Source organism: Capricornis sumatraensis, chromosome 14, assembly GCF_032405125.1.
Source record: "Capricornis sumatraensis isolate serow.1 chromosome 14, serow.2, whole genome shotgun sequence".
In the NCBI taxonomy this organism is placed as follows: Eukaryota; Metazoa; Chordata; class Mammalia; order Artiodactyla; family Bovidae; genus Capricornis; species Capricornis sumatraensis.
The window spans coordinates 30,187,802-30,214,804 of NC_091082.1; the positions used below are offsets into that span (position 1 = coordinate 30,187,802).

Below are 27,003 nucleotides of genomic sequence, written 5' to 3' on the forward strand. Positions count from 1 at the left end.
TGGACCGTAGCCCGCCAGGATCCTCTGTCCATGGGATTTCCCAGGCAAGAATACTGAAGTGGGTTGCCATTTCCTACTTCAGGGGATCTTCCCGACACAGGGATTGAACCTACATCTCTTGAGTCTCCTGCATTGCAGGCAGATTCCTTACCCCTGGCACCTCCTGGGAAGCCCCTTCTGGGGCTGTAGCCATCAGTATTAAAAGATCTCTACTGCTAGGCCTTGGTATAGAAAGCTTTTAAGCTTTTTTTTTTTTTTTAAACTGTGATAAAATCTACACAACAAAATATTTACCATTTTTAAGTGATAAGTTTCAGTGGCATTAAATACAATACATTCACATGTAGTATAACCATCACCACTATTTCCAGAAATTTTTCATCATTCCAAACAAAAACTCTGTACCCATTAAACAATATCTTCTCATTCCCTGCTCCTGAGCCCTTGGTAACCACTACTCTACCCGTCTTGATGAATCTGCCTATTTCAGATGCTCACATAGGGCTTCCCAAGTGGCCCAGTGCTAAATCATGACACCTATATGTCTCCAAATGAAAAAGCAACCTTGAGTTTTAGGACTGCAGTTGGAAAATCCTACAGCAAATAAGCATATCCATTAGCCTTACCAAAGGAGTCACCTGTATGACACCAGTCTTAGCAAATCCAAACCCTCAGTACAGCCTAACCGGCCTCAGACTTCACCCAGAGGCAGGGCTGCGCAACCCCGCTGCGCAAGCGCGTCTCCAGGCGCGCCCCTTGCGCGCCTACGTGCGCGGTCCCGCAGGACGGCGTAGGGGCGGGGCCCGCGCAGTTCTGGTCCAGGCCGCAGTCATGGCGGCCCCGCCGGGCTCCGCGCACCTGCGACGCTGCATGGTTTCGCCGGCTGGGAGGCACAGCGCCTCGCTGATCTTTCTGCATGGCTCAGGTGGATTACAGTTTTCCGTCCAGGTTACTGCAGCATGGGAAACGCCCCCCTCTTCGGTTCCCCCAGTGTTGCCCTCGTGGAGGCACACATGACCTTGCCTCCTTGCTGGTAACCTGTCCACAGCCGTATCCCCTTGTCTTCCTTTCTCTTGTCTTGCGGCCGCTGCCCCGCGGTCCTCGCTTCTGGCCTTTGTGCCCCGTCCGTTGGCCAGCCCTCTGTTCACATTCTCCGTTGCAACCCTTGGCCACGCACATCCCTACCTGCCACCCCCCGCCCCTTCCCTCCCCCAAGTTTAAAACAGAGCAAGTTAGATACGTTTTCTCCTAGAGACAAATACATTATCTAGTACTTTTCAGAGTCAGCTATTAGTGATTTGAGTTTTAGCCGCAGTGGATTAGTACTCCTTTCTGTGAGGCACTGTGCCAGGGCTAAAGTGCCCCCCACCCCCACCATTTCTCCTTCCCCTTCCTTCCTTCTCCTCTTTACCCCTCTTGTCATTCAGCCCGCACAATAAAGCGGAGCCCCAGGGGCAGGCTCTCCCTCCACTACCTGCCTTTCATACAGGCACTCAGTTCTGTATAGCGTTTCTTACACTCACCTGTAGTTACTCCCGTCTTCCCCGCTTCCCTTCTTTTTCTTTCAAACAACTCTTGTTTGAATTTTTGCATCCCTAGTGCGGCCTGGGGTAAGTTCTTGGGGAATGTTTTTTAAAGAAATGAAACGCAGCCTGTGTCCTCAGGGGGCCCACCGAAAGGTAAAAACAATTCATTTAGTTTGACTCAGCAGTGGAGAGAGCCCAAGATGGCATGATTTACTGCCAGGTGAATTTTAAGGGGGGGAAAAAAATGGTTAGGCGTTATCAAAGCTTTTGGAAGATGAAGAGCTTGTTAGGTTTGACAGAGGAGTGGTCTTTCAGCCAAGACTTGTGTAGGTTTAGAGAGGACAGTGATTGGATGGGGGAGGGGATTGCAAAGGTACAGGATGGAAACCTGGAAATACTCTCATTTTAAAAATGAGTCTTGGTAGATTGAATAGTTTGTCCAAGGTTACTTGGCTATTACTATCAGTGGTGGTAGAATTGGAATTTGAACCCAAATCTCTGAGTGCAAAATCAGTGCTCTGGAGAGGTAAAATGAAAAAATTTTAATCTAGTGTGTATCATTTTGGAAATAGAGAAGAAAAAGGCCAAAGATATTTAAAGGGAAATTCTTGGCTGATGAAATATACTTAGAAGATGAGAGGCCTAAGATGACAGCAATGCTTATACCTCAGAGACTAATACTAATACTATGTGGGGCTGCAAGGGTGTAAACACCCAGAAATTCCCCAGTGCTACAGCCCTTTTAATAAATAAATTATTCCACAATATCTTTAGGAAAAACTCTGAGACTTTTCTTTGTTTCCGCCTGGGCCACTGTGCTTAAAGTTACTTTCCTTACTCCTTTCAGGTTCAAATTACTGACATGTTTAAATTTGTGACTGTATGTATCTGAAACCCAGACTTATACCTGCAGTTGTTTTTTTTCCCTTTGTACTTTCAACAAAGAGTTTATCCAAAGAATCCTGCCGCTTATGCAAGTATAATGAAATTCCTATGTATTTTGTGCTCCAAGTTACTGAGAATATGATTTTGCATTAGACAATGATATATGTGGTTGTGTTACAGTATATGCTTGACTTCTGATTGATACAAATGTGGCAAACCAGTTTTAACAATTTCTCTACTCTTAGAATCAGGTGCTGGCTTTTTAAGGATTGGCCTTTGTGAATAGATGGATCCATGCTCTTTTGTAGCATTTAGTTTTCCTTTTCAAGGTAGAAAAGGGTTTAGAGGCAGATTTTGTGTTTTTTTAATCTTAAAACCTTGAGGTTCTCTTATAGGATATGACAACCATAGAGCATCATGTGTAAATGTGCTATATATAGCCAACTTAATTTGAGCATTTCCAGTTACTATAATACCAGTACTTTCTTTTAAGATGATGAAAGCGTGATAACTTAATTAGCTTTATTCACTTCTCAGGTTAGATTAATTCACGCTGTTATATGCTTCACCTAATTTAATGTCTGTATTTCACACTGAGCTCTAAGATTCACATAGGCCCAAACCCTATATGACCTGCTTTCTCCCCATATAGTAAGTCTTAGTGAATTGACTGAGTTGGCTCTTACTGAAGTCACCAGTAACCTCTGTGTTGCTAAATATAATGGGCATTTTTCAAGTCATCCTTTTATTTGAACTGTCAGCAGCATTCAGCTTTCTTCTTGAAACCCTGCTGGTTCTTTCTGCTGCCGTTTGCTCTTTGTGGCTTATTTTGCACGTTCATTTTCCTCTCCCTGGCCATTGATGTTGACTTCCTCAAAGTTCAGTCCTCGCTCCTCTTCTGTTATTCCCTCTACGTATTTCTCCCCAGGCTAAATTCCATGCAGGCCCACAGATTCTATTTTTATCTCCATTCATGTGAAACAAATATGCGTCTTCATTTTAGATCTCCTTTGAGCACTAGACCTGTTTATCCAATTGCCTAATAGTCATGCATGCATGAATTCATTCACTGAAGAAATCCCTATTATGTGGTCACTGTGCAAAGCACTGTTCCTGACTCTGGGCATACAACAATGAACAAAACAACAGAAACCCTTGCTCTCAAGGGCCTTTCATTCTACTGGAAGAAGTATTAATGGTAAACGATAGTACATTCTTCGGAAAGAAAGAAACCAAGATTAGGAGAATGAGATGTATGGTGGGATTACAGTTTTAAATAAGGTGATCAGAGCAGATTTCACCATATAGATGATATTTTAGCTGCTAGACGTGTGTGAATTATGTGAATATTGGGTTAGACTGTGCAGACAAGGGAAAGACCAGAACAGTCAAGGAATGGCAGTAAGGCTAGGATGCCTAGCGTGACAGGAGCAGGAAAAGATACCTGAGGAGGATTCTGGCGGCAGATAGTGTGGGTCAGACAGTAACCATTTTAAGTTTTGTAGGTTGCAGAAATTCTCCTTCACATATTTTTCTTTTTCTCTTCTGTTTTCTGCATTTTCTTTCTTTTTTTTTTAATTCTTTAAAAACCCTTAGCTCTCAGCCCTTAGGGACCTGGATTTTGTCCTCCAGCTGGCTGTAGTTTGCTGAACCCTTGGTACCTCATACTCGGCGTCTACAGACCTGCTGCTTCCTGTGTTTCCTCTCTGGCCAAACACTTTTGCTATCCCCCTCGAAACCTGTCACAATTGACCCCTCATAACTAATCTGTTTCCAGTTTCTGTTAATTTCATCGACTTCCCTGGTGACTCAGTGGTAAAATCCACCTGCCAATGCAGGAGATGTTAATTTCGTCTCCTTATTATGTCTGGTATCTATTTCTATTTACTCCATAGTCTAAGCAACTGTCATCTGAACAGCAGCCACCTGACTGATCCTTCCACATCTCTGTCCTCCTTCAGGCCTCTCCACACAACTTGCAGAATAAGGATTCCAGAATAATCCTTAGAAGTGTGCCCTCTTTCTGCATAAAATCACCTTCTTGGCTTCTCCATGTTCTCACTGCTCTTCCTCTCATTGCTGCCTTTCAGTTCTTCGATGCCATACTGCTCCTTCCTGTGCAGGGTTTCAGCATCTGCCTTATGCTGTCTGAGCTGCTTTTCCTTCTGCACTTGACTCTTCACCATCCCATAGATGCCAGTTCAAACCATTCCACAACTATCTACTGGATGCCTAGTTTGTGTCAGTCCTGTTCTAGGCATCAGATGAACAAATAACTCACGGGCTAAACACAAAATGAACCTTTCCTTGCGGAGCTTATATTCTAGTGAAGTTATCTCTGAATCTTGTTGGGGGTAATTCTGAATATAAGAAATCCTTTAAGCACCAAGTGTCTTTCTTTTGCAGTGGTTACATTTGCAGCCACTTTCTTTCACATTTCTGTATATGGTTATTTGACTGATGTCTGTTTCTCACAATAAACTCTACACTCCGTGAGCGCAAGAACTTTCTCCCCATCACCTGTCCCTGCCTCTCTAGCAGTAAGCATAGTGTCTCACACATTAATAAGTATTCGGTAGATACTTTTTAAATTGCTGTCTTAATGAATTGATTGATTACAAACTAAGAGTTTTTAACTGAAATTTTTCTCTTTAAGACTACACAAAATGAACCTATAGTTTAATTTTTTATGGAAATACATGTATGTCCATTCTTGCATGAAGCTTGGTTATTTTTCAGCCATGGGATGTAATATCATTATTTTAGAGTATGTAAACATATTATCAGAATTAAATTTTCATTTCTTCAAATTCAAAAATAAAAGTATGCTGAATACGTCTTTTGAAGAAATTTATTGGTTTAACGAAGAAAATTGTTTAAACTGTTCCAATTACAAAAGTTTATAAGCACTTTAGAAATTTACTATTTTTAAGAATAAAATAAGAAATGACAGTGTTTAAAATCAGATATGGATTTGTTTTTTAGAAAAATCAATTTAATCTATTTATTCCTATTATATCCTGTAAACACATGGGGAAACTTAAAAACTCAAGCTTAAAGAGGGCTTTAAAGTGATCAATGGGTGGAATCAGGAGTGAAATAATTAGAATTATTTCTAACTATTGATGCTTGATCAGTTAGTCCACATTGATAAATTGGTTTCTGTACAGTTTATTTATGAAGAGTTTTTTTATTTCTTGTTCCAGCTTATGTGACCTGAAAGTTATAGACTACTTTTAAATACACTGTTCTGTCAAAACACTGTGCTGGCAAAATGTTTTAACTTAATCTAGATTTTGTGATTCATCAGGTGATTCTGGACAAGGATTGAGAACGTGGATCAAGCAAGTTTTAAACCAAGATTTAACATTCCAGCACATAAAAGTTATCTATCCAACAGCTCCTCCCAGGTATGCAGTCATTTAAATCATTACTCAGTATAACTCTGTGGCATAACACACACACACAGCAGCTGGATGGTTTTTCAGCTGAATTCTATATTTATAATATTTTAAATTGAGGTCCTCTTTTTCCAGAACAGTTTTTTAATTCTGAAATCCTTTATCTGAAATGAAAATGTAACTGGTGTCCTATATTTTATCTGCAATTCCACCTACTTGTTACCCCCAGGGTTTGACTCAGTTAGTTTTGGATGTGGCCACAACAGAAAGACTTTTTTATATTTTCAAAGCTTCATTCTAGTATGAGTTCTAGTACAGAGCCAAAAGTGAGATCTGATAGTCTAGCCATCATGAAAGCCTGATCCAGGACATCTGTGAAAATGTAAGACATGCAGTCAATTCAGTGTAGATCTATAGAGCAGGTGCTGGGAGAAACTGAAAATTAGGGGGAATGGGAAGGTGGTGATGTTGAGATAGGAAACCTAAAAAGAAGATTGTACATACAGTGATTTGGTTATGCAGTGTTTTATATGAGGCATTTTTAATTTAGCACACTGGCACGAGGTTTATGAAGTAGCATCACTTAGAAGGACTTCACAGAATTTGATATAGTTAAGGATACTGTTCTAGGAATGTGTAACTATGGATATGTATATCAGTACTGATATTTTCACTGTGTAATGACTTAACTGCTGACGTGAGTTTTTTTTAAAGTATGTTTTGTTGCAGTAAATGACGTAAGAAGTGTAGTTCCTAAGAGTTTTCAGTTATTCTTTCTAGGACCTGTCCGGTAATAGGATTAATCTAGAGTGAGCATGAGACCAGTGACTCGCTGTCTGTAAAGCCTCATGGACCACTTTTCACCAGCAAGTCGCAAATTGAGGAAGCCTACAGTGCCACTAAGTGTGTAGTTTTCAGTTCGGATTCCACACCTTAGAAGGCTGTTTGACTGTATGTTATTAGAATAATCTGACGTTTATAGCGTACTCTGCTGTTTCAAGGTCTCTGACTGATACTCCAAACAGTCTACTCTGTTTAGGCAGGGAGTTTGGGCACAGATTTATTGACCTTGCTTTTGTAGCATAATATGGCTTCATTTGGTAGTACAAAGTAGCTGCTGCTTTACATCTATTGGAACACTTTTCTTGCACTGCCCATAGAAAGTCTTGTATCATCTCCTTTGTTTACTATCTTTTAAATAGCATCAGGAGGCAGTGGTAGATGCATGTCTTTCTTAACTCTTTTTTAATGTAATTTGTACTTGATAAAAGTTTTAATAAACTCTAAAACTGCATTTTAATAAACTCTAAAACTGCAGCAAATTTTCATGCTTTGACATTTTCCTTCACACTTTCTGACATTGTCCAAATTTTGTAGTATTTATTTTCTCTCCTGTTTTCCCTTCCATCACCTGCAAACCTGTAAGTTTTTCTCTACTGTAGTATTTTGTTGACTAAGTTATTCTTACCAGAATATGCTGAAAATATGATCTGGCTTTGTAAATCTTTCCACTGATGCCACCTAATTGGTATGCAGGGTTAAATGACCTGTTCACCACAGTTTTGTCCTAGAATGGATCTAGGCTCCCACCTTTGAAATGATGCTTCCTGTTATGTAACTTCACCCAAGCTAGATATTTATGGAAATGAGTAAGAATGAAATGTTCAAGCAGGTTTAGCTGTGTTGGCTCTGGTTCGGAATGCCAAACATATTTCCACAGAGGTTAGAGCAGTTTACACTGTTACCAGCAATGCTTGACAGTTCCATTCATCTCACATCCACACAAACAATTCCCACTGTCAGTCTTTTTAGCTTGAGCCAGGCTAGTAGCTCTGTAGTAGAAGCTTCTGCTTTTCATTGGTAGCTCTCTAATGCTAATGGTACTGAGTATTATTTCTTATATTTATGGAGCATTTGTATGTCCTCCAAAGAAACATCCACTCATATCGTTTGCCCAGTTTTTATTTGTCTTTTACTTATTAATTTATTAAAGCTTTTATTTTTTAAAAACACAGATTCGAACATCTTGTGCCTGTCTGGTTTGCGTTTTCACTCTCGTAATGACATCTTACGACCAGAAGTCCTAGTATGTTTTTTACAAGTAAAATTTACAGTGAAATGCAAATGCCTTAAGCATACAGGTCGATCAGTTTTTATGAATATATGCTCTTGTTTAATTGCTTCAATTACGAGAACGTTTCCATCACCCCAGAAAGTTTTCCTGTGCCTCCTTCCAGTCCATTCCTAGCACGCATAGGTTTCCATTGTTCTGATTTCCATCACTGTAGGATAGTTTTCCCAGTTGTTGAATTTCAACTAAATGGAATAATTTAACCTTCTGTGTCTGTCTTCTTTCACTCAACATAGTGTTTATGTGCCTATCAGTAGTTCATTTAAAAATTTTTGAGTAGATGTTATGTGTGAATATACCATACATTTATTTATTCATTCTACTGTTGATAGACATTTGGATTATTTCCAGTTTTTAAAAACAATGATTATCATTGCTGTAAGCTCTTTTGTGTAACGTTTTGTGAACATATTTTAATGACTTCTTATCTAGAATGTTCTGTTTCATTGGTCTGTTTATCTAGTTTTATGCCAATACAAAACTGTTTTGATTAATACAGCTTTATAGCAAATGTTGAAATCAAGTGATATAAGTTCATTTTCAGCATTCTTTCATTCTAGGTTCTTTGCCTTTATATGTAAATTTTAGAATCCACTTACCAGTTTTACGGAACACCTGTTTGGATTTTTATTAGAATTGCATGTAATCCATAGGAGGTTTATTTACAGGAAATTAACATAGTATGTCACCATTTTAGATCTTTGTTCATTTCTTTCAACAGTGCTATAGAATTTTCAGTAGAGAGATCTTTTGCTAAGTTTAGTCACAAATATTTCATGGTTTTTCATTGTATCGTAAATAGAATTTTTAAAAAGTTTAGACTTCTAATTTGATTGTTACAAGTACATAGAAACACCTTTTAAATTTTCTTTTATTAAAGTATAGTTGATTTACAGTGTTCTAACAGTCTCTGCTGCACAGCATGGTGACTCAGTTATATACATAAATACATTCTTTTTCTATAATTTTTTCCAGTATGGTTTATCACATGATATTGAATACAGTTCTGTGTACTCTATATAAGAAACACATTTTTGGATCTTACTCTTATATCTTGCTGTCTTCCTAAATTCACTTATTTCTAGTAGTTATCTAGTAGATTCTTTATGTTTTTTGTGTAAATGATAATATTGTCTGTAAATAAAGGCAGTGTTCCTTTTTCCTTCCCAGTCTTCCTTTTACTTTATTGTCTTGCTTTATTGTGCTTATTTGAACATCTGATAAAGTATTTAATAGAATCAAGGAATGTCTTCTTGTCTAATCTTAGAAGGGAAGAATTCAGTATTTCACTGTTAAGTATGATGTTACAGGTTTTTTTCTGTGTACCTTTTATTAAGGAAATTTATTTCTTTGCCTAATTAGCTGAGTTTTTTTTTTTTCTGAATTGGTTAAATCACTTTACTGTATTTTTTGAGATAATCATGGTTTTTATCTTTCATTTTGTTACATTGGTAGACATTCAAATGTTAAACCACCCTTTCATTCCTAGCTTAAACCCCCCTTGGTCATAATGTATTATTTGTTTTATGTATAGCTGAATTTGATTTGCTTGGATTTTGTTGAGAAATTTTAATCTGCATTCATGAGGGATATTGATCTGTAGTTTTCTCTTATAAAGTTTTGTCATCTAGATTATACTGTCTCTTTTTATTTTATTTATTTTTTTGGCCATGCCATATAACTTGCAGGATCTTAAGTTTCCCATCCAGAGATTGAACCCAGGCCCTCAACAGTGAAAGCACTGAGTCCCAACCGCTGGACAGCCAGGGAATTCCCTAGATCTCTTAAAATGTGTTAGAAAATATTACCTTCCCATTTTCTGAGTTTGTATTTTTTTTTTCCTTCAGTGTTTAGTAAAATTCACTAGTGAAATTATTTGGACCTGAAGTTTTCTCCTGTGAACGTTTTGATAATAAATTCAGTTTCTTTCATATAATGAGAATATTCTGATTTTCTGTTTCTTTCTGTATCAGTTTTGATCATTTGTGTTTCTCATAGAGTTTGTATCTTTTATCTAATTTACCAGATTCATTGATATAAAGTTGTTCGTGATATTCTTTTTTGATGCCTTTAGAATTTGTGCCGATATTTATTTCATTACCAATATCAATAATTTATATCTTTTTTCTTGCTTTATCTTGTTGAAGGGTTATTAATTTTGTTAATCTTTTCATAGGGACAGTTTTGGCTTGGTTATTTTGTGCTCTTTTTCTGTTATTTATATTTGCTTTTACATTTGTTATTTCCTTCCATTAAAGCTCTAATAATCACTGCCTCAGATAATTCCCACTAATTTTCTCTTTTGTATTTTTAATATATTGAAATCTTTTCTAAGCTCCCCTGAAAGCAAACGTGTTAGTTGCTCAATAGAGTGACTCTTTGCAACCCCATGGTCTGTAGCCCATCAAGTTCCTCTGTCCATGGAAGTCTCTAGGCAAGAATCCTAGAGTGGGGTGCCATAGTGCTATTTCCTGTCTAGTCAGAGGACCACTCAGGGTCAAGGAGAGAGACTTTGCCTCTACCTCTTGATGGGAGTATCTGAGTCACATTCTAAGAAGAGCATGTGGGATGAAAGATACTTTTCTGGGCAGATATGGAAAACAGCAGTTCTATCAGCTTCTTTAACCCATAGACTATTTAGAAATATGTTGTCAGTGGCCCAGTCGTCGGGGTCTTTCTGGGTGTTTTATTGCTATTGACCCCTGATGTCGTTTCTGTTGCTGCGAGAGTTCTGTACAGTTTGACTCTTCTGCTCCCCACTGGCTTGTATTATGCTTGTGCGTGTGGGCTCTCTTGGTGCCTCTTACTGTGTATAGAGTTCTACAGATGTCAGTAGTGCAAGGTGACTATACTGAATATTTATTTTAAATTGTAACGTTTTCTTAGTGATTCCAAGTCATTTATTAGTTACCGCAGAATGGGTGTTGTTACCTCCAGCTGTGACTTTAATTGCTCTCTCTCCCCCTTTAGTTCTGCCAGGTTTGCTCTTATGGTTTTTAAGCTGTATGAGGTACATTCCCAGGCAGGTTTGCTGTCTTCCTCATTAAAAGTTACTTTTATCGTATAAAATGCTCATTTTTCAATCTCTGGTAATTCCTTGAACTGTACTTAATAATCATACAGGATTTATCAGCTTTTCCATGTTTACTGTTTGTATAGCATATCTTTTTTAAATTTTTTTACTTTTAACATCTATGCCATCATTTTTAAGATGTATTTCTTATATATAACATAATTTGGGCTTTGTTTTTTTCTTAATCAGTCTAGCAGTTTCTGTCTTTCAAGTGATTTATTTAGACCATTTGTGTTTATTGTAACTATTGCTGTTTGCATTTAAATTTATTTTTTATTTCTCTTTTTCCCTTTTCCATCTTTTTTTGGATTTAAGAAAATTAATACTTTATTATTATTTATTGTTTTTTTTCTCTGATTGTTCTAAAGACTATATAGCATGTATAATCACATCTTTTACCTACTTAGAGTTAGTTTTTTACCACTTTATACAAAATGTAGAAGCCTTATAACCATATAGATTCCTTTATCTTCCCCTCCTTAATGTTATACATGCTGCTTATTGTATGTGTTTTATCAACATACATTGAAAACTCTATCAAACAAGGTTATAATTTTTGCTTCTAACAGTCATACATGCTTTAAAGAACTTAAGAGAACAGTAGTCTATTTTGCTTATACCCAGTTGTGGCCTATTACAGCAAATCAGTATATTTCGATTAAACTGTGAATTGCCACTTTGGCTATAAGGTATTCCTTTTCTCAGCCCTATTTAATAGATGTTTTTAATCAGCTGAGTTAGAGCATATTCAGTAAAAGTCAGCATTTAGCTGCTGTGTTGATTTAAATGGAAAATAATGCTTCATTGTTTTGTTACGTTAATTTAGACTATATTTAATTGAAGTGCTCAATAAAGATTTTTATTTCTGTGACATACTTTAGCTGTATTTGTAATGAGAGGTTCTGTTGGTTTGAGCTTACTAGTAGAATTTCCATTTTAAAAATAGTAATTTTTAATAAGCTATTAATAATTTATATGATATAGTTTCTTAGTGTTTATCGGTAGTGCCTCTGCTGTTTTTCCACATGAAGTGCATGTTTATATTTTTCAGTAAACTTATATTCTGAAACAAGGTTAGGCGCTTTTGGTTGAGGTTTAGTAGTAATAGGTTCATCTTTACTCCATCACTTAGGATTCATACCTGAAACGTGATGTTAGGAGATCTGTCTCCTCATAACAGTGGATCTGTCCTGCAAGTACACTTCACTGGCAAGGAACTGTCCTAAAAGAATGCTATTTTGAAGAAGTAGTTTACTTCTTTGTAAGTATTTTAAGTATTAAGTATCTATTAGTATGTTATTGGGCTTCCCTCATAGCTCAGTTGATAAAGAATCTTCCTTCAATGCAGGAGACCTGGGTTCCATTCCTGGGTTGGGAGGATCCCCTGGAGAAGGAAATGGCAACCCACTCTAGTATTCTTGCCTAGAGATCCCATGGACAGAGGAGCCTGGCAGGCTACAGTCCATGGAATCATAAGAGTTAGACACATGTTCTAAGTATGTTATTCCTTAGAAATACATCCTTTTAAAAAATCAACAAAAGAAAACTGTGATCTTTTTCTAGAAATCACAGAATGGATTTTTACAAGAATTAAAGTCAAAAGATATTCAGAGCAAAGCTAAATAATTTTCAGTTCAGTTCAGTCTCTCAAGTCATGTCCGACTCTCTGCGACCCCATGAATTGCAGCTCGCCAGGCCTCCCTGTCCATCACCAACTTCCAGAGTTCACTCAAACTCACGTCCATCGGGTCGGTGATGCCATCCAGCCATCTCATCCTCTGTCGTCCCCTTCTCCTCCTGCCCCCAATCCTTCCCAGCATCAGAGTCTTTTCCAGTGAGTCAACTCTTTGCATGAGGTGGCCAAAGTACTGGAGCTTCAGCTTTAGCATCATTCCCTCCAGAGAAATCCCAGGGCTGATCTCCTTTAGGATGGACTGGTTGGATCTCCTTGCAGTGCAAGGGACTCTCAAGAGTCTTCTCCAACACCACAGTTCAAAAGCATCGATTCTTCGGCACTCAGCCTTCTTCACAGTCCAACTCTCACATCCGTACATGACTACTGGAAAAACCATAGCCTTGACTAGATGGACCTATGTTGGCAAAGTAATGTCTCTGCTTAGGTATCCTTATTATTTCTAACTGACAAAAATTATTCCCAAATCACAAATGCTTATTGACATGCATCATTCAGCAAATACTTGTTCTTGGCACTGGGGGTAATCACTGTGGAAAGGGGCATTCCAGCGAGAGGAAAAGTCAGGTGCTAAGTCCTTGGATCAGTAGTGAGGCGGTTCTGAAGAAAACCGAGGGAGGTGTGACTGGAACCTAGGGAATCCTGGGGGAGGAACAGTGAAATGAGGACAGAGAGGAAGCCTGGAACCTAGGGACAGCGTCTGAAAGGTTGTGAATGACCTTTTGATTTTATGACTTTCAGGGAACAAAACTTGGTGACAAGCTGAATGGCAACATCTTTTCTTTTCATAGACCTTGAACATTTATTCCTGCTTAATATTTTACCAGTGTGTAATGGTTTGATTGATCGATTGATTGAGAAGCCACCCAGACGTTCTATGCCAAATATACTTATTTATGGTAATAATGTCTGAGCTGTCTTATGCCAGCTAATGAAATGATTTATTTGAGGAAGAAGGCGAATGAGTATAACATATGTGCCAGTTTGTTTAGCTGCTTTAAAAAACAATCTTACTTTCATGCTTTACTGAAAGGCTATTCTACCATCTTAGGAGAATTATGCATTCTTGATTGTTTTCTTAACAAAAAGATCTAAATTATTCTTTGTCTCATCACATTTTCCCTATTATCTTCCTTTGGACAGAATTAGTTTTGTTAGAGAACTGAGAGAACAAAAAGCTGCTAAATTGGTAAAACTTACATTCTATGGAGCATCTATCTCTAATTAAATAAGGCACTGTCAAAGACAAAAAGTTAAGTAAGTGTCATTTTTTTCTATTAATGGCTGAGTTCCCAGAATGATTCATATTTTAGCCTATGATATCATCCTTTTTTAAGTGCTTAGACAGACAAGTAAACACTTAAGAGAAATCGAATGAAATGAAAAGGGAAGTAGAAATAAGTCACAAGAGTACCAGTCTAATTCAGGCTTTAGCCTGAGTGTTGTGTGCTGTTTTCATTCAGAAGATCATTGTGGTTTTAGTGGCAATTTCATTGGTTTGGGATTTAATTTTGTCTAACAGTGGCATTAATGCTATATGGAAAGCACCTGCTTTCATTTTCTGAGTCCTGTTAAGAAAGTTAATCCTGAGAGAGGGTTCTGGGAGGAGGGGTGGATGGAATGTTTTCTCCCCTTCTGATTCCAGTTTATCTCCCTGTCTTGAGCCAAGCAGCTTCTGAAGTCAGAAGGCCTGCAGGAATGAGGGAGAATTTAGGCTCTGAAGGAGTCCCCATACAGAGCTGAGGCAGGGTTTTGTCTCGCCCACTGGGAGCCCAGGGGACGATGCAGGAGGAGCCTTAGGTGAGGCCCAGAACGTGGCAGATCCTGGAAAGAGTGCAGTCTGCAAAAATCTTCATTCCTCCCAGATTCATGTCATAAAATGTTAATTCCCAGGCAATAATGCAGTATTAGTTAAAATCCCACAAAGGACTTTTAAAGGGGATTATTTGAAATTATTTTAAAATTTACTGAATATTGGATTACTATTTCTTAGAGCAAGAAGATTAGATACCTAAGAATAGGCAGGACAGGTCTTGAGAGACATGTGGTGGTGATGGTAGGGAGAGGGGACCACCTGACTCAACCTCAGAATTTACTCTAAAACCATTGTGATGTAGTCAGTGTGATCCTAATACAGGAGTAGCCCAGTAAATCAGGGGAACAAAATAGAGCCTTTCTCAACCAGAATTCTTCCAGTGAGTCACAAAACAGTCATTTTCTCAGTTTCTGCCAAGGATAGAACTAGTACCATTCTAGATGCTTTGGAGAGAAGTCCATTCATTATATGTAGTAAATGTATTAGGCATTATGGTTTAGTTCTCTTATAGAACCTATGGCGAGAGATACTAGATTCTTCAGAACTATAATACGGCAGAGGTAAATTCTTGTAAAGGTGAACTTCACCGTTACGAGGAAAGGTGTTTTGTTTTTGTAGCAGTGCAGGCACAATTGGCACATAGGGGAGAAAATGAATTTCAACCCTTAGGTCACATCATACAGGAAATAAATTCCAGAAAAATTCAAAACTTAGATGTAAAAATGAAAGCAAAAATCTTAGAAGATAATCTTGGATTCTACCTGTAATAATGTCTGAATTGCAAATAAAATAAATCAGAATACCCCCAAATTTAATTTAAACTAGTTTAATTTAAAATTATACCTCTCAGAGTACATCAACTGTAAAGTCTTTGATTTGGCTTAAAAAAAGACACTTTATATACATATGTCAATATGCAGAAATCTATTTGGAAAAAATACTTGGAATACAAATGAACAATATTTAGATGAATAGTATACAGAAACACTTTGAAACTAGTGAGAAAAAATCAAAATTCCAATAGGAAAAAATAGCCAATGATACGAATAAGTAATTCCTGCACGTAGAGTTGTGAAAATCTACAGTGGCTGTGTTGGAAGTGAATGGGGTTTGCTTGCAAGTGGACAGGATGGAATTTTCTAAAGTAAAGAAAATATTCTGTATCACTATGGAAATACTTTGTCAAAAGTCTTTGAACTGTGTATCTAAAAGCTGTACACTTATATATGTAAATTATATCTCAGTAAAGTTGATTTTAAAGCTGTAGTTACTGCCTTTCAGTGGTAATGTTTTAAAGTATGTTACTATCGTAATTAAAGCTGTTGGGCCAAAAGATGTTCTCTGACTTTTCTTGTAGAAAGGTGAATTTTTATAGCCTTCATGGAAGCAACTCTGAAACCTCTATTAAGACAAAATTATCAGATTATACCTTGCAGTCCAGTAGGCCTGTTTCACAAACTCTGTTCCATAGAATAAAAGTCTAAGTACATAAAAACATGTATGCAAATATGCTTAATGCAGAACTGTCCTTAGTGGCTAAAACTTAGGTACCAAATAAATGCCCATTTGTAAGCAAATGGCCGATTAAATTATGGAGCATCTTAATTACAAGATACTATATAGCTATTTAAAAAAATGGGTAAGAACTACATCACATGAAAGCGTTTCCATGAGGTATTGTTAAAGGAGAAAAGTATAATGCACATAAGAAAACCAAATAGGCTTATTTCATTTTTGAAAAGCATATAGTGCTGTTAAAAAACAAATATAATGTAAAGAAACATCTTTTAATATATGTGTAGGAAAAACACTGAAGGATATATTCAAGAAGGTTGACATCGTTTACCTAGTGTGAAGGGCAAGATATGTGAGGGGGTAGGAGAGGAGAAGAGGAATGGAGAGATAAGCAAAAACAACCAAAAAAAGTAGGACAGTCAACATTGAAGAAGTACACATGCAGACAAAGTATTCCATATTTGCAGCATTTCACATGTGTGCATAAATTAGGCCTCCATGGCTCAGTGGGTGAAGAATCCACCCGCAGTGCCGGAGACACAGGAGGTATGGGTTTGATCCCTGGAAAGGAAATGGTAACCCACTCCTGTATTCTTGCCTGAAAAATCCCATGGACAGAAGAGCCTGGTGGGCTATAGTCCACAGGGCTGCAAAGAGCTGGACATGCCGGAGGCACAGGAGGTGCGGGTTTGATCCCTGGAAAGGAAATGGCAACCCACTCCTGTATTCTTGCCTGAAAAATCCCATGGACAGAAGAGCCTGGTGGGCTATAATCCACGGGGCTGCAAAGAGCTGGACAGCACTTAAGCGATTGAGCACAGCACAGCATAAGCTAGGAGAGGATGTTAGGGTTTTATGTACTGGCATATAGATACTGGTAATATACATTCAAATTTTAGAAAGTGTGTTACAGAGTAAAGTTTATAACAGTTATATTTTAGTAAGTGAAAGAATCTCTTCAGATGAGTTCTTGTTAAATCTGAGTCAGAGCAACTTTCTTGTTTCTAGCCTACTTTCACTTTCTCTGAGAAAGTTTCCAGAATATTTCTCTTGACTTTTAGGTTCCTCAAGTGGATATCGTTTTATTTTGGAGAGTTAAGACTAAAACAGAACAACAGTTGTATAGTTCTGTTTCCTTCTACACCACACCTTGATAGTATTAACTGGATGTTTCCCACAGTCAGATCTGTGTAGACTGCAGAGTTCTTTTGCTACCTTGGATGACAGAATGAAAATTGAATAGCTCTAGCTCTTTGGGTTTGCAGGGATTCCACTTGGCTTTTCACTAAAGAATATGCAAGGAAGCGCAGTCAGATCTCTGCTGGTGTCTTTTAGCCGTCCATTTTTTTGTTCTGGCTATAAATTTTATGCTTTTATTTCACTAACTCTGGAGGTTGAGAATATATAGCCAATTTGAGATGGGGCTAACCCTTATGGCAGAAAGTGAAGAGGAACTAAGAAGTCTCTTGATGAAAGGGAAAGAGGAGAGTGAAAAAATTTGCTTCAAGCTCAACATTCAGAAAACGAAGATCATGGCATCTGGTTCCATCACTTCATGGAAATAGATGTGGAAACAGTGTCAGACTTTATTTTGGGGGGCTCCAAAATCACTGTAGATGGTGAATGCAGCCATGAAATTAAAAGACGCTTACTCCTTGGAAGGAAAGTTATGACCAATCTATATAGCATATGCAAAAGCAGAGACATTACTTTGCCAACAAAGGTCTGTTTAGTCAAGGCTATGGTTTTTCCAGTGGTCATGTATGGATATGAGAGTTGGACTGTGAAGAAAACTGAGCACTAAAGAATTGATGCTTTTGAACTGTGGTGTTGGAGAAGACTCTTGAGAGTCCCTTGCACTGCAAGGAGATCCAACCAGTCCATCCTAAAGGAGATCAGTCCTGGGTGTTCATTGGAAGGACTGATGCTGAAGCTGAAAATCCAATACTTCAGCCACTTGATGTGGAGAGTTAACTCACTGGAAAAAGTCCTTGATGCTGGGAAGGATTGGGGGCAGGAGGAGAAGGGGATGGCCAAGGATGAGATGGCTGGATGGCATCACCGACTCAATGGACATGAATTTGGGTGGACTCCGGGAGTTGGTGATGGACAGGGGGCCTGACGTGCTGCGATTCATGGGGTCGCAAAGAGTCGGACATGACTGAGCAACTGAACTGAACTGAACTGAAAGCAATAGAAGTGTTGATCTAGAAGAAACCCTGCATCTGTGGTCAGCATTGCTTTAGATTTCTTTCAAATTATAGTGTATACTTCTGTCACTATTTGAGTTTTCTGTGGCCTTCTTACTTAGAACATAAAACCCATCTTTCACTGTCTCATAAATAGAAAGCAAGATTTGCTAAATGAAGATCTGTATCTTTTGTTGAACTGTCCTATTCCTCATCTTTGAGAAACCTTTGATTCTCCATGTGTGTGTCATATATATATATCTCCCCATAAACCAACCTCTCTGTGTTTGCTACAAGAGACTGAAAGAGTGTTTCAGTTCTCTTCATTTACCTTTACCAACATAGGACTTGTCACCAGACTGCTTAACCCCTATGTAATTGATTAAGACAGTATTTTAATACCTTGGGATACACATGCATGTGTGCGCACACACACATACACACACACACATATACTCAAAAGAATCCAAAGCAAGATTGACTAATACTGTAGCCATCCTACCTGATATTTAAATGTAAAGCATCTTATGAGATCAGTCTTATTCAACAAGACACCCAGCTCAGGGAATCTTATCACATAGAATGTTTTGTAAGTCCAACAAAGCACTCAATTTGAGACCTATATTGAGTGTTGCAGACAGTGTTGGGATATCTGTATGAAGAGCACTTCCAATGAATATTTATATCCCATTAAATTCTTTCATTTCAAGGTTCCTGAGAAGATTTAAAAATAAAATAGCTCCAACTCCTGATTAAAGAAACAACCTGAAGACCCCTATTCTAAAGACAGTCTGCCTGGATGTAATCAAGAAACCTTTAAATTATTAACTCAGCTTTCAAACTTCTGTGCTACAAACTAACCATCGTTTAAAAGTACTTTGGTGAATCATATTTTCTGCTCTTGAGGCCTGACTTTTTGCATGGACAGCCATTATTTATTTAGCTATGAATGCTTAAATATTGATCCTTACACTTTTAAAGTATATCAAGGCAGAAGTTTAAAGGAATAGTAGCTGATTAATTAATCATTTAAATTGAGTGGAAAAAAATACCATGCACACACAATATACCAAATATAATTATCCTTTTTTCATTGGGACTTCCTGGAGGGTATGAAACTCAAAAGAGGGAGAAACTATGGTGAACTGGCATTAATAAGTGTTAATAGAACCGATGTAAGTATAGGAGAGTTAAGACACGCATGGGAATGTCTTTAGTATGAATTCTTTAGCTTTTAAAACATTAAAGAAACTGTAATTAATTCAAGGCACTAATATTTTAGAAATTAAAAAGGTCTTAATTTTTTTTTCTTTTTTCTTTTTTGGTTTTAAACAGGCCATATACTCCTTTGAAAGGAGGAATCTCCAATGTATGGTTTGACAGACTTAAAATATCAAATGACTGCCCAGAGCACCTTGAATCAATTGATGTAATGTGCCAGGTGCTTACACATTTGATTGATGATGAAGTAAAAACTGGCATCAAGAAGAACAGAATATTAGTAGGTAAGATTTTTAGATGTTGGCAATTTAAATATTTTGATTCACTTGTTTAATTCTATACTTTGAATTTTACTTGGAGCATCATTTGGGAGCACTTTATATATCATATAAGACCTATTCATAGTTTCCCAGATAGCGCAGTGGTTAAAATCTACCTGCCACTGCAGGAGATGCAAGAGATGTGGGTTTCGTTTCTGGGTCGGGAAGGTTCCTAAAGGAGGAAATGACAACCCACTCCAGTATTCTTGCCTGGGAAATGCCATGGACAGGGGAGCCTGGTGGGCTAGAGTCTGCGGGCTTGCAAGAGTCAGCACGACTTAGTGACTAAACCACCACCATCGTGTTGTAAGTAAGTTTAGAATGCACTTTGAAATCCTGTACAGACAGGATTTGAGCCCATTAATAAACTGCCTTTGTGTTTATCGAAGTACTAAGCTATTCATTGAGTTAAGAAGCAATGTGATATAATGGATGGAATCCATTCTTTTCTGTCTTGGCTTCAGTATTCACTTTGTTAGTTAAAAGCAACTGGCCCACCAGCCCAGTAACATCACCTTGGGGCCTTTGTTTCCTCATCGGTGTTTAACTGTGTTTCTGTGTTTAACACCATGTCACAGAGATGAATATAGAACATTATAGGAGTACTGTGAAGAACCTAGTAAAGGATACCAACTCATTTAGGGCATCATGAAACAGTTACATGCTAGAACTCAAGATACATGAGTGTATAACGGATTCTGTCATTCGATCATTTAGCAAACATTTTCTGAGTACTGTGTGTCAGGCAATAAGTCGAATGCTCAAAGAGACACAGGTAAATACAACAGAATCTATGTGCCCCAATTGCTTACAACCAAGAAGAGACCATGAGGTACTTGTAATAACTGTCCTGCAAACTAGCCTCGACAAGCGCCCTAAAGCTATATAACTGGCTGCTCTTCAAATGGAATGATCATGTATATTTATTTTTATTTCTCAGTACCCATTGCAATGCCCAGCACAGAACTGAATATTTATAATCAGTGGCATGATCTGATCAGTAAACTGATGATTTAAGTAATTTAAATTTAGATGAAGAAGTCATAAGTATTTGGAGCTATTAGGGAACAATTTAAGAAAAAAGTGTCAAAGATATATGAGATTTTAAGATGTGCAAATAAAATTTTAACTATTGTAGTATGGATATCTAGATATAGAGAGTGATATGAATGGTAAATAGAAGTAAAAAAAGTAGTGCTTGTCTGACTGGACATTAGATAATTTTAGCAGAAAGTTTATTGTGTGACTGAGCAATGCCTGTTGATCTCATAGTTCGACTAACAGCTAGAAGAGCATGGTGGCATAGTGACAAAAATAGTTCAAATCTGAAGTCCACCATTGCCTAGCTGGTTCATCACTTAATAACCTGCACTGATTTTCTGTTGCCTCATCTGTAAAGTGGGAATAATGATACAGTATCTATTTTACTGGGAGACTGAGTGAGTGAAGTTGCTCAGTGGTGTCTGACTTTTTGTGACCCTAGGTACTGTAGCCTGCCAGGCTCCTCAATCCATGGGATTTTCCAGGCAAGAATACTGGAGTGGGTTGCCATTTGCTTCTCCCAGAGATCTTCCCAACCCAGGAATCAAAGCCGGGTCTCCTGCATTGATTGCAGGCAGACTCCTTACCGTCTGAGCCACCAGGGAAGTCCCTTACTGGAAGATGATGTCTGTCAAATACTTGGCTCGTTTTACAATAAAATAAATTCTTTCTGAGTCCCCTTTTATCCTGTATTCTATAGGATAGTAGGATCCTAAAGTAATGCGATGACAGTGTGAATAAGTAGAAAATACACTTAGTACTCTTAATGCACATGTGTTAAAGCATATATCACATTGAATTGTAACTGTTGATACTTACCTGCTTGTCTTTTCCCCCATCCCTATTCCCTGCCCTTCCCCATATCCATCAGTTATTTCATCTTATCCATTTTTGAAAAGAGACTATGTACGGATTGTTATAGGGTCAGAGAGTTGATAAGAATTTTGAATCTAGGTTTACTTCATTTTAAAGCCCATGATTCTTTTGTTTAACTGAATATTTGTATGAATATTTGTAAAACTCTTAATACATGCTGTCAAATTCTTTTCATAAAAACACTGTACCTGTTGGTACTTCTCCCACCTTTATTAGAATATCCGTCATCTTATACCTTGCTGAATGACACTGTCTTGAAAAGTCTTTGCTAAAAATAAGTAAAAAGTGGCAATTAATTTACACTTAATTCATTTTCCTTTTAATTCTTTTTGTTATGTTCTGACATGAGCAAGCTGTTTTTAGTTTTCTGGTTTTTCCAAATAACATCTCAGATTAAGAAGTTATTCTTCTAGAATTTGAGTAGAATATTCTTCTAGAATATTCAAGTAGATTTTCTACTGACTTTTCCATAATGTTTTTTAAATTTGTAATTCTTTGATTCATCTAGAATTTATTTTAGTTTCTTTCTACTATATCATGAAAGGTTTTAGTTATTTTCTGAAGTTCCAAGAAAACCTTGTTAAAAGATGATCTTATTTGTTAAGCAGTCCGCAATGTGATCGATATTTTATCATAGCTCCATTGAATTTTTAACAACAAATTTCATTTTAGAAGAGTTATAAATGACTAAAGTATGAAATTTGAAATTTATTACAAAATATATATGTAATAGGAAATTTATATGCACTTATATGATTCTAAAATAATTGGGAAAGAGAAAAATTTCTTAGAATTTGTGAGGTGAGCCTATCAACTCCTATAAAGCCTCTTTCATAGCTTGAGATATGAAAGAGACACAGAAGTGTAGATTCAAGGTTGCTTGTCTTTGTTACCTGTACAAAGTTATTTAACCATTCAATGAAAATACATCTTTGAGGCATTTCTATAAAGTTAAGCATGTGTGTCAAAATATATGTGATTCTTAACCTTCTTTATTAAAACAAAACACCTGTTACTGCCTCCTTTTCCTATGCTGGATTCTTCACATGGGTTGGCTGTTGATGCTTAGAAAATGGCATTCTAGTCCTATCAGATTTCCCTTGTAGTTATTATTATTTTTCTTTTTGTCTTATTGATCTGACTAAACTCTCAATTCACTTCAAAATGTGGTACATGAGCAATATCGTTATGTATTTGAATGTTTGTATATGCATTTCCCAAGTTATAAATATCATAATTGCAAACACACTAATGGAGCTGACAGCAGTTTAACATGGTTAAGAACTTGGGCTGTGCACTCAAACTGCAAGTTTCTAATCCTAGTGGGTATGTGTCCTTAACCTCTGGGCTTGGGCGATAATAATAGAACTTAGAGAGTTGTGATAATTTAATTAATCAGTTCCGGTGAAGGGCTTAGAAACATGCCTGGCGTGTGGTGATGATGCTGTTAGCCACTCTCTATCCCACCTGCCCCGCTGTCTGTCCACACAGCAGGACGCCCGTCCTGGGCCGCTGCTGCCCTTGGGAGACTCTCAAGGAGCTCCGTGTCCCTTCCCTACCAGCTGTTTTCTTTCCCTAATGGTATACATGCTGATTTTCATTGCTCATAGACTGTTTAAGATTTTTGAATGCTATTTTTAACATTTTAATCAAGGAGGTATTCAATGAGAAGTCAAAGAAAAGTGCATTTGAGATGCTGAGTCATTTTTATTAAAAGAACAATGCATTTGAGATACAGGAAACATATTTTTAATGAATTCTAAGAGAAAAAAACTTGAAAATTAAAGGATTAAAAAGGAAAACATGAGATAATAAGTACAAAATTATTACTCTTATTAATTTTGTTTAGAATGTGATAAAATTTCAGATTTAATATCATATACTGTGTCCTCATGGAACCCTTGTCTCTGAGATTGTGGTTTCAACCAGTATCGTTTTGTAAACAAAACTATTCTCTATATTTGAATAATTGGCTGCCCATTCTTTTTTCTCTGGTTTTATTTTAATTAGTGATATTTTATTATATTAAACTTAGTTTAAAAACAATGTTTTTATGGTATATGATATACCCCTTTTCCAGTAGTTTACACAGCTTGCTGCTGCTGCTAAGTCACTTCAGTCGTGTCCGATTCTGTGCAACCCCATAGACGGCAGCCCACCAGGCTCCCCCGTCCCTGGGATTCTCCAGGCAAGAACACCGGAGTAGGTTGCCATTTCCTTCTCCAGTGCATGAAAGTGAAAAGTGAAAGTGAAGTTGCTCAGTCGTGTCCGACTCTTAGCGACCCCATGGACTGCAGCCCACCAGGCTCCTCCGTCCATGGGATTTTCCAGGCAAGAGTACTGGAGTGGCGTGCCATTGCCTTCTCCGTTACACAGCTTAGTCAGGTCAAAAATGATGCTTCTCATACTAAATTTAATTTCCAAATTATTCATAGAACTTTTAAGTGCTGGAGTACCCCAAAAAAAAAAAAAACTATCAAAAGCTTTACATTATAATGAGGGTGATAACAAAGTGTTTTATACTTTCCAAGTATTATTATAAAAGTATTTACAAGGTATATAGTGTGAACAGTGAAGAATGAACATAACAGATTTTGCGGGGGGGTGGGCAGCTGAAAACTGCTTTCTAGAAGAGATAATTTCCAACTGAGTTTTAAAGAATGAATGAGAATATGGCTGGTAAACAAGAAGGGAAACATTCCTGAAAGAAAACAAGGGACATACTAAAATGTCTCAGGATCTACTGGTTTGGTGTACAGTTCAACTGCTAGGATTATTGAATTACATACAGAGAATGAGTCAGTCGGATGAGCATTTTAAAAGGAATACACTGACAACACTGTGGAGGCTGAAGGCCAGGGGAAGAGGCAGCGGATCCAGTAGAATGAGGGACCAATATAAACAGTGTTTCAGGTCTTTGGAAAGACAAGGCTGTAAGGTTACACTTAAGGACCCTGCACTCAACTGTAGGTTTTAGCTGAGAAAAGAAATTCTTTGTTTGCTTATTTTCATCAACGGGAATATATTTCTTTCTTAATGGAAAGAATAAACTTTGGTTCGATAGGAGGATCTGGGCCAAATCTTTAAATGTGCTCCTTAGAGACACTCATGAATCCTCAGCCTGTATATTAAGAATATCAGATATAAGAAAGTATATTTTTATATATTTATACCACACATAATTCTTCAGAGTGTGTGGTAAAAATTAGGGGAAACACAAGCAGTAATTAGTGACTTTTAAATTACTTTCTGAATTTGGTATCATAGCTGTCCCTGGATTTAGGAAACCTGGATTCAGATCCTGCATTCTGAGAAAATTATTAAAATACAGTTTAACACTAAAAAGTATTTAAATTATACACATTTTCATATAGTATCTTTCTTGATCCTTCTAATAGGTAAGATAGAAAAAGATTACTCACCCTTCAGATAAGAAGAAAGTAAAATTCAAAGAGATGACTGGCTAAAATGGAGTTGGGACTAGAACCCAGATCTATTGACTTAGTCAGAAACTTTGTCCCATAATGAGATTCCTTTTTTAGCCACTAGGTGGTGATAATTTGTTGTTAAGAGAAAATTGACATAATTTAGGTCTAATTTTGATCCGGGATGTATAGAATCTGACAAATGATAATGACCAGATTATAAAAATTTTAATAATATGAGTGTATTAGCAGAATTGAAGCATGGATAATCATGTGCTTCTGGAATTACACCTAAATACTTTACATGGATGCTGTAAATACCGATCATGAGGAAAGTGGTTAAGGGAATAATGGTTAGTTAATACAACTGAATGTTATGTAACTGATATATACTGTATATACACATTTAGAAGGCACTTGGTATATTTAGTATGTGCTCAATGAATAAAAGAAAATAATTATAGAATTTCATAACTCTGTTTAAAGACATTCAAATCAGTATTACAAGAAAGTAAGGTATAAAATTGTACATATAGAGTGAGTTTAATTGCTAAAATAAATTTTTAAAACATGTCAGAGTTATATATGAGTAGTGATATTTTGGGTAACCCACTTTTTTTATTTTTGTAAGACGGAAACACTTTATTCAGTAGACATGTATTAGCATATTAATTTTAAAAAAATTAAAATTAAAATGAAGGGATGGTTGCAGTTACCAAGATGAAACCTAGCTCTACAGTTTCCAGGCTCACTTTCCTGACATTATATATGTTTCTTCTGAAGATCTTAGAGATAAAACTGGAAAGTGATAGCATCTTTCTACCTTCTTTCAACATATATGTCTTAAATAACTTGCATTTCTTCAACAACAATCACCACAACTTTTAAAACTTGGGATTGCTGTTTTAATAGCTTTCCACAGAAGATGATAAATACTCTATTTATCCTATAAACTTTATATAAGAGAAAATATACAAATATGGTTGGCATAATTTATATGTTCCCAAATTTTTGAAACTTTATCACAATTCAGTCTGAAGAATAATTATATATAAATCAAATGGGAAAATTGTTGAAATTTGAATGTAGGGTGGATTTTATTGCATTTTAAAAGTCCTATTCAACTGATGATAAATGTGAGTTGTAAGTTCCCCATCCCCTTGCCCCCAACTTTGTTTTCAGATAGATTAGCTTGGTTTTCCCAGTGTAGTTTTTATACATTGTTACTGTTTTATTTCATTTAAAGAGTTCATAAAAGCTAGGTTTATTATTTTTTAACATGTTTTATTCGGCCTGTTAATCTTAAATGTATGTTGAAATGTTAACTCTTGACATTTTAATACTTTGGCAGCAACTATAAATATACATTATAAGTCTTACCTACAATGAGTTTTCTATTTGGTATTTACTCATTGAACAGTATATTTTATATTGCATTTTAGACACTTAGATGGAAAATGAATTCAAATAACTAGTCCTTTGTGTTAAATTTTCTCTCAGAAGGAAAAAATGTATAAAGTCCCTTTTCGTACTGGTGTCCACAATGTTAAAGGTGACTGTATTGTCAGAGGTCACTGGTGAGGAATTGCAGACTGCCTCACAAGATTATAAATGGATAAGGGACTTAGATTGAATCTTAAAATAATAAATTTTCAGTGAGTACATTTTTCTTCATTATAAATTATGAGAATTGAACTTGAGGTTAAATGTCTTTGGATGCCTTTGTTGAAAGTGACATTTCATATGTGAGAAAGTGTTTTCTTTTTAGTTTTTGTTGTTATTGCTGTTAGATTGGACCCATCAAGGAACTCTGAAATCACATAAAGTGATTAGTTAATAAAAATGAAGTGATGGGCTGATTGCATTTAAGATGTAAAATTTTCTCAGTAGG

General features: G+C 36.8%; 1 protein-coding gene across 1 annotated transcript in view; it reads left to right on the forward strand.

Moving 5' to 3' along the window:
* The first annotated feature begins 831 nt into the window (after window positions 1-831).
* LYPLAL1 (lysophospholipase like 1) overlaps window positions 832-27,003 on the forward strand; it is a 28,576-nt gene continuing 2,404 nt past the window's right edge. The window contains exons 1-3 of the mRNA XM_068986450.1: window positions 832-925; window positions 5,722-5,821; window positions 19,565-19,734. Of these exons, the coding sequence (XP_068842551.1) occupies window positions 832-925; window positions 5,722-5,821; window positions 19,565-19,734 (364 nt within the window). The remainder of the gene's footprint in view (window positions 926-5,721; window positions 5,822-19,564; window positions 19,735-27,003) is intronic.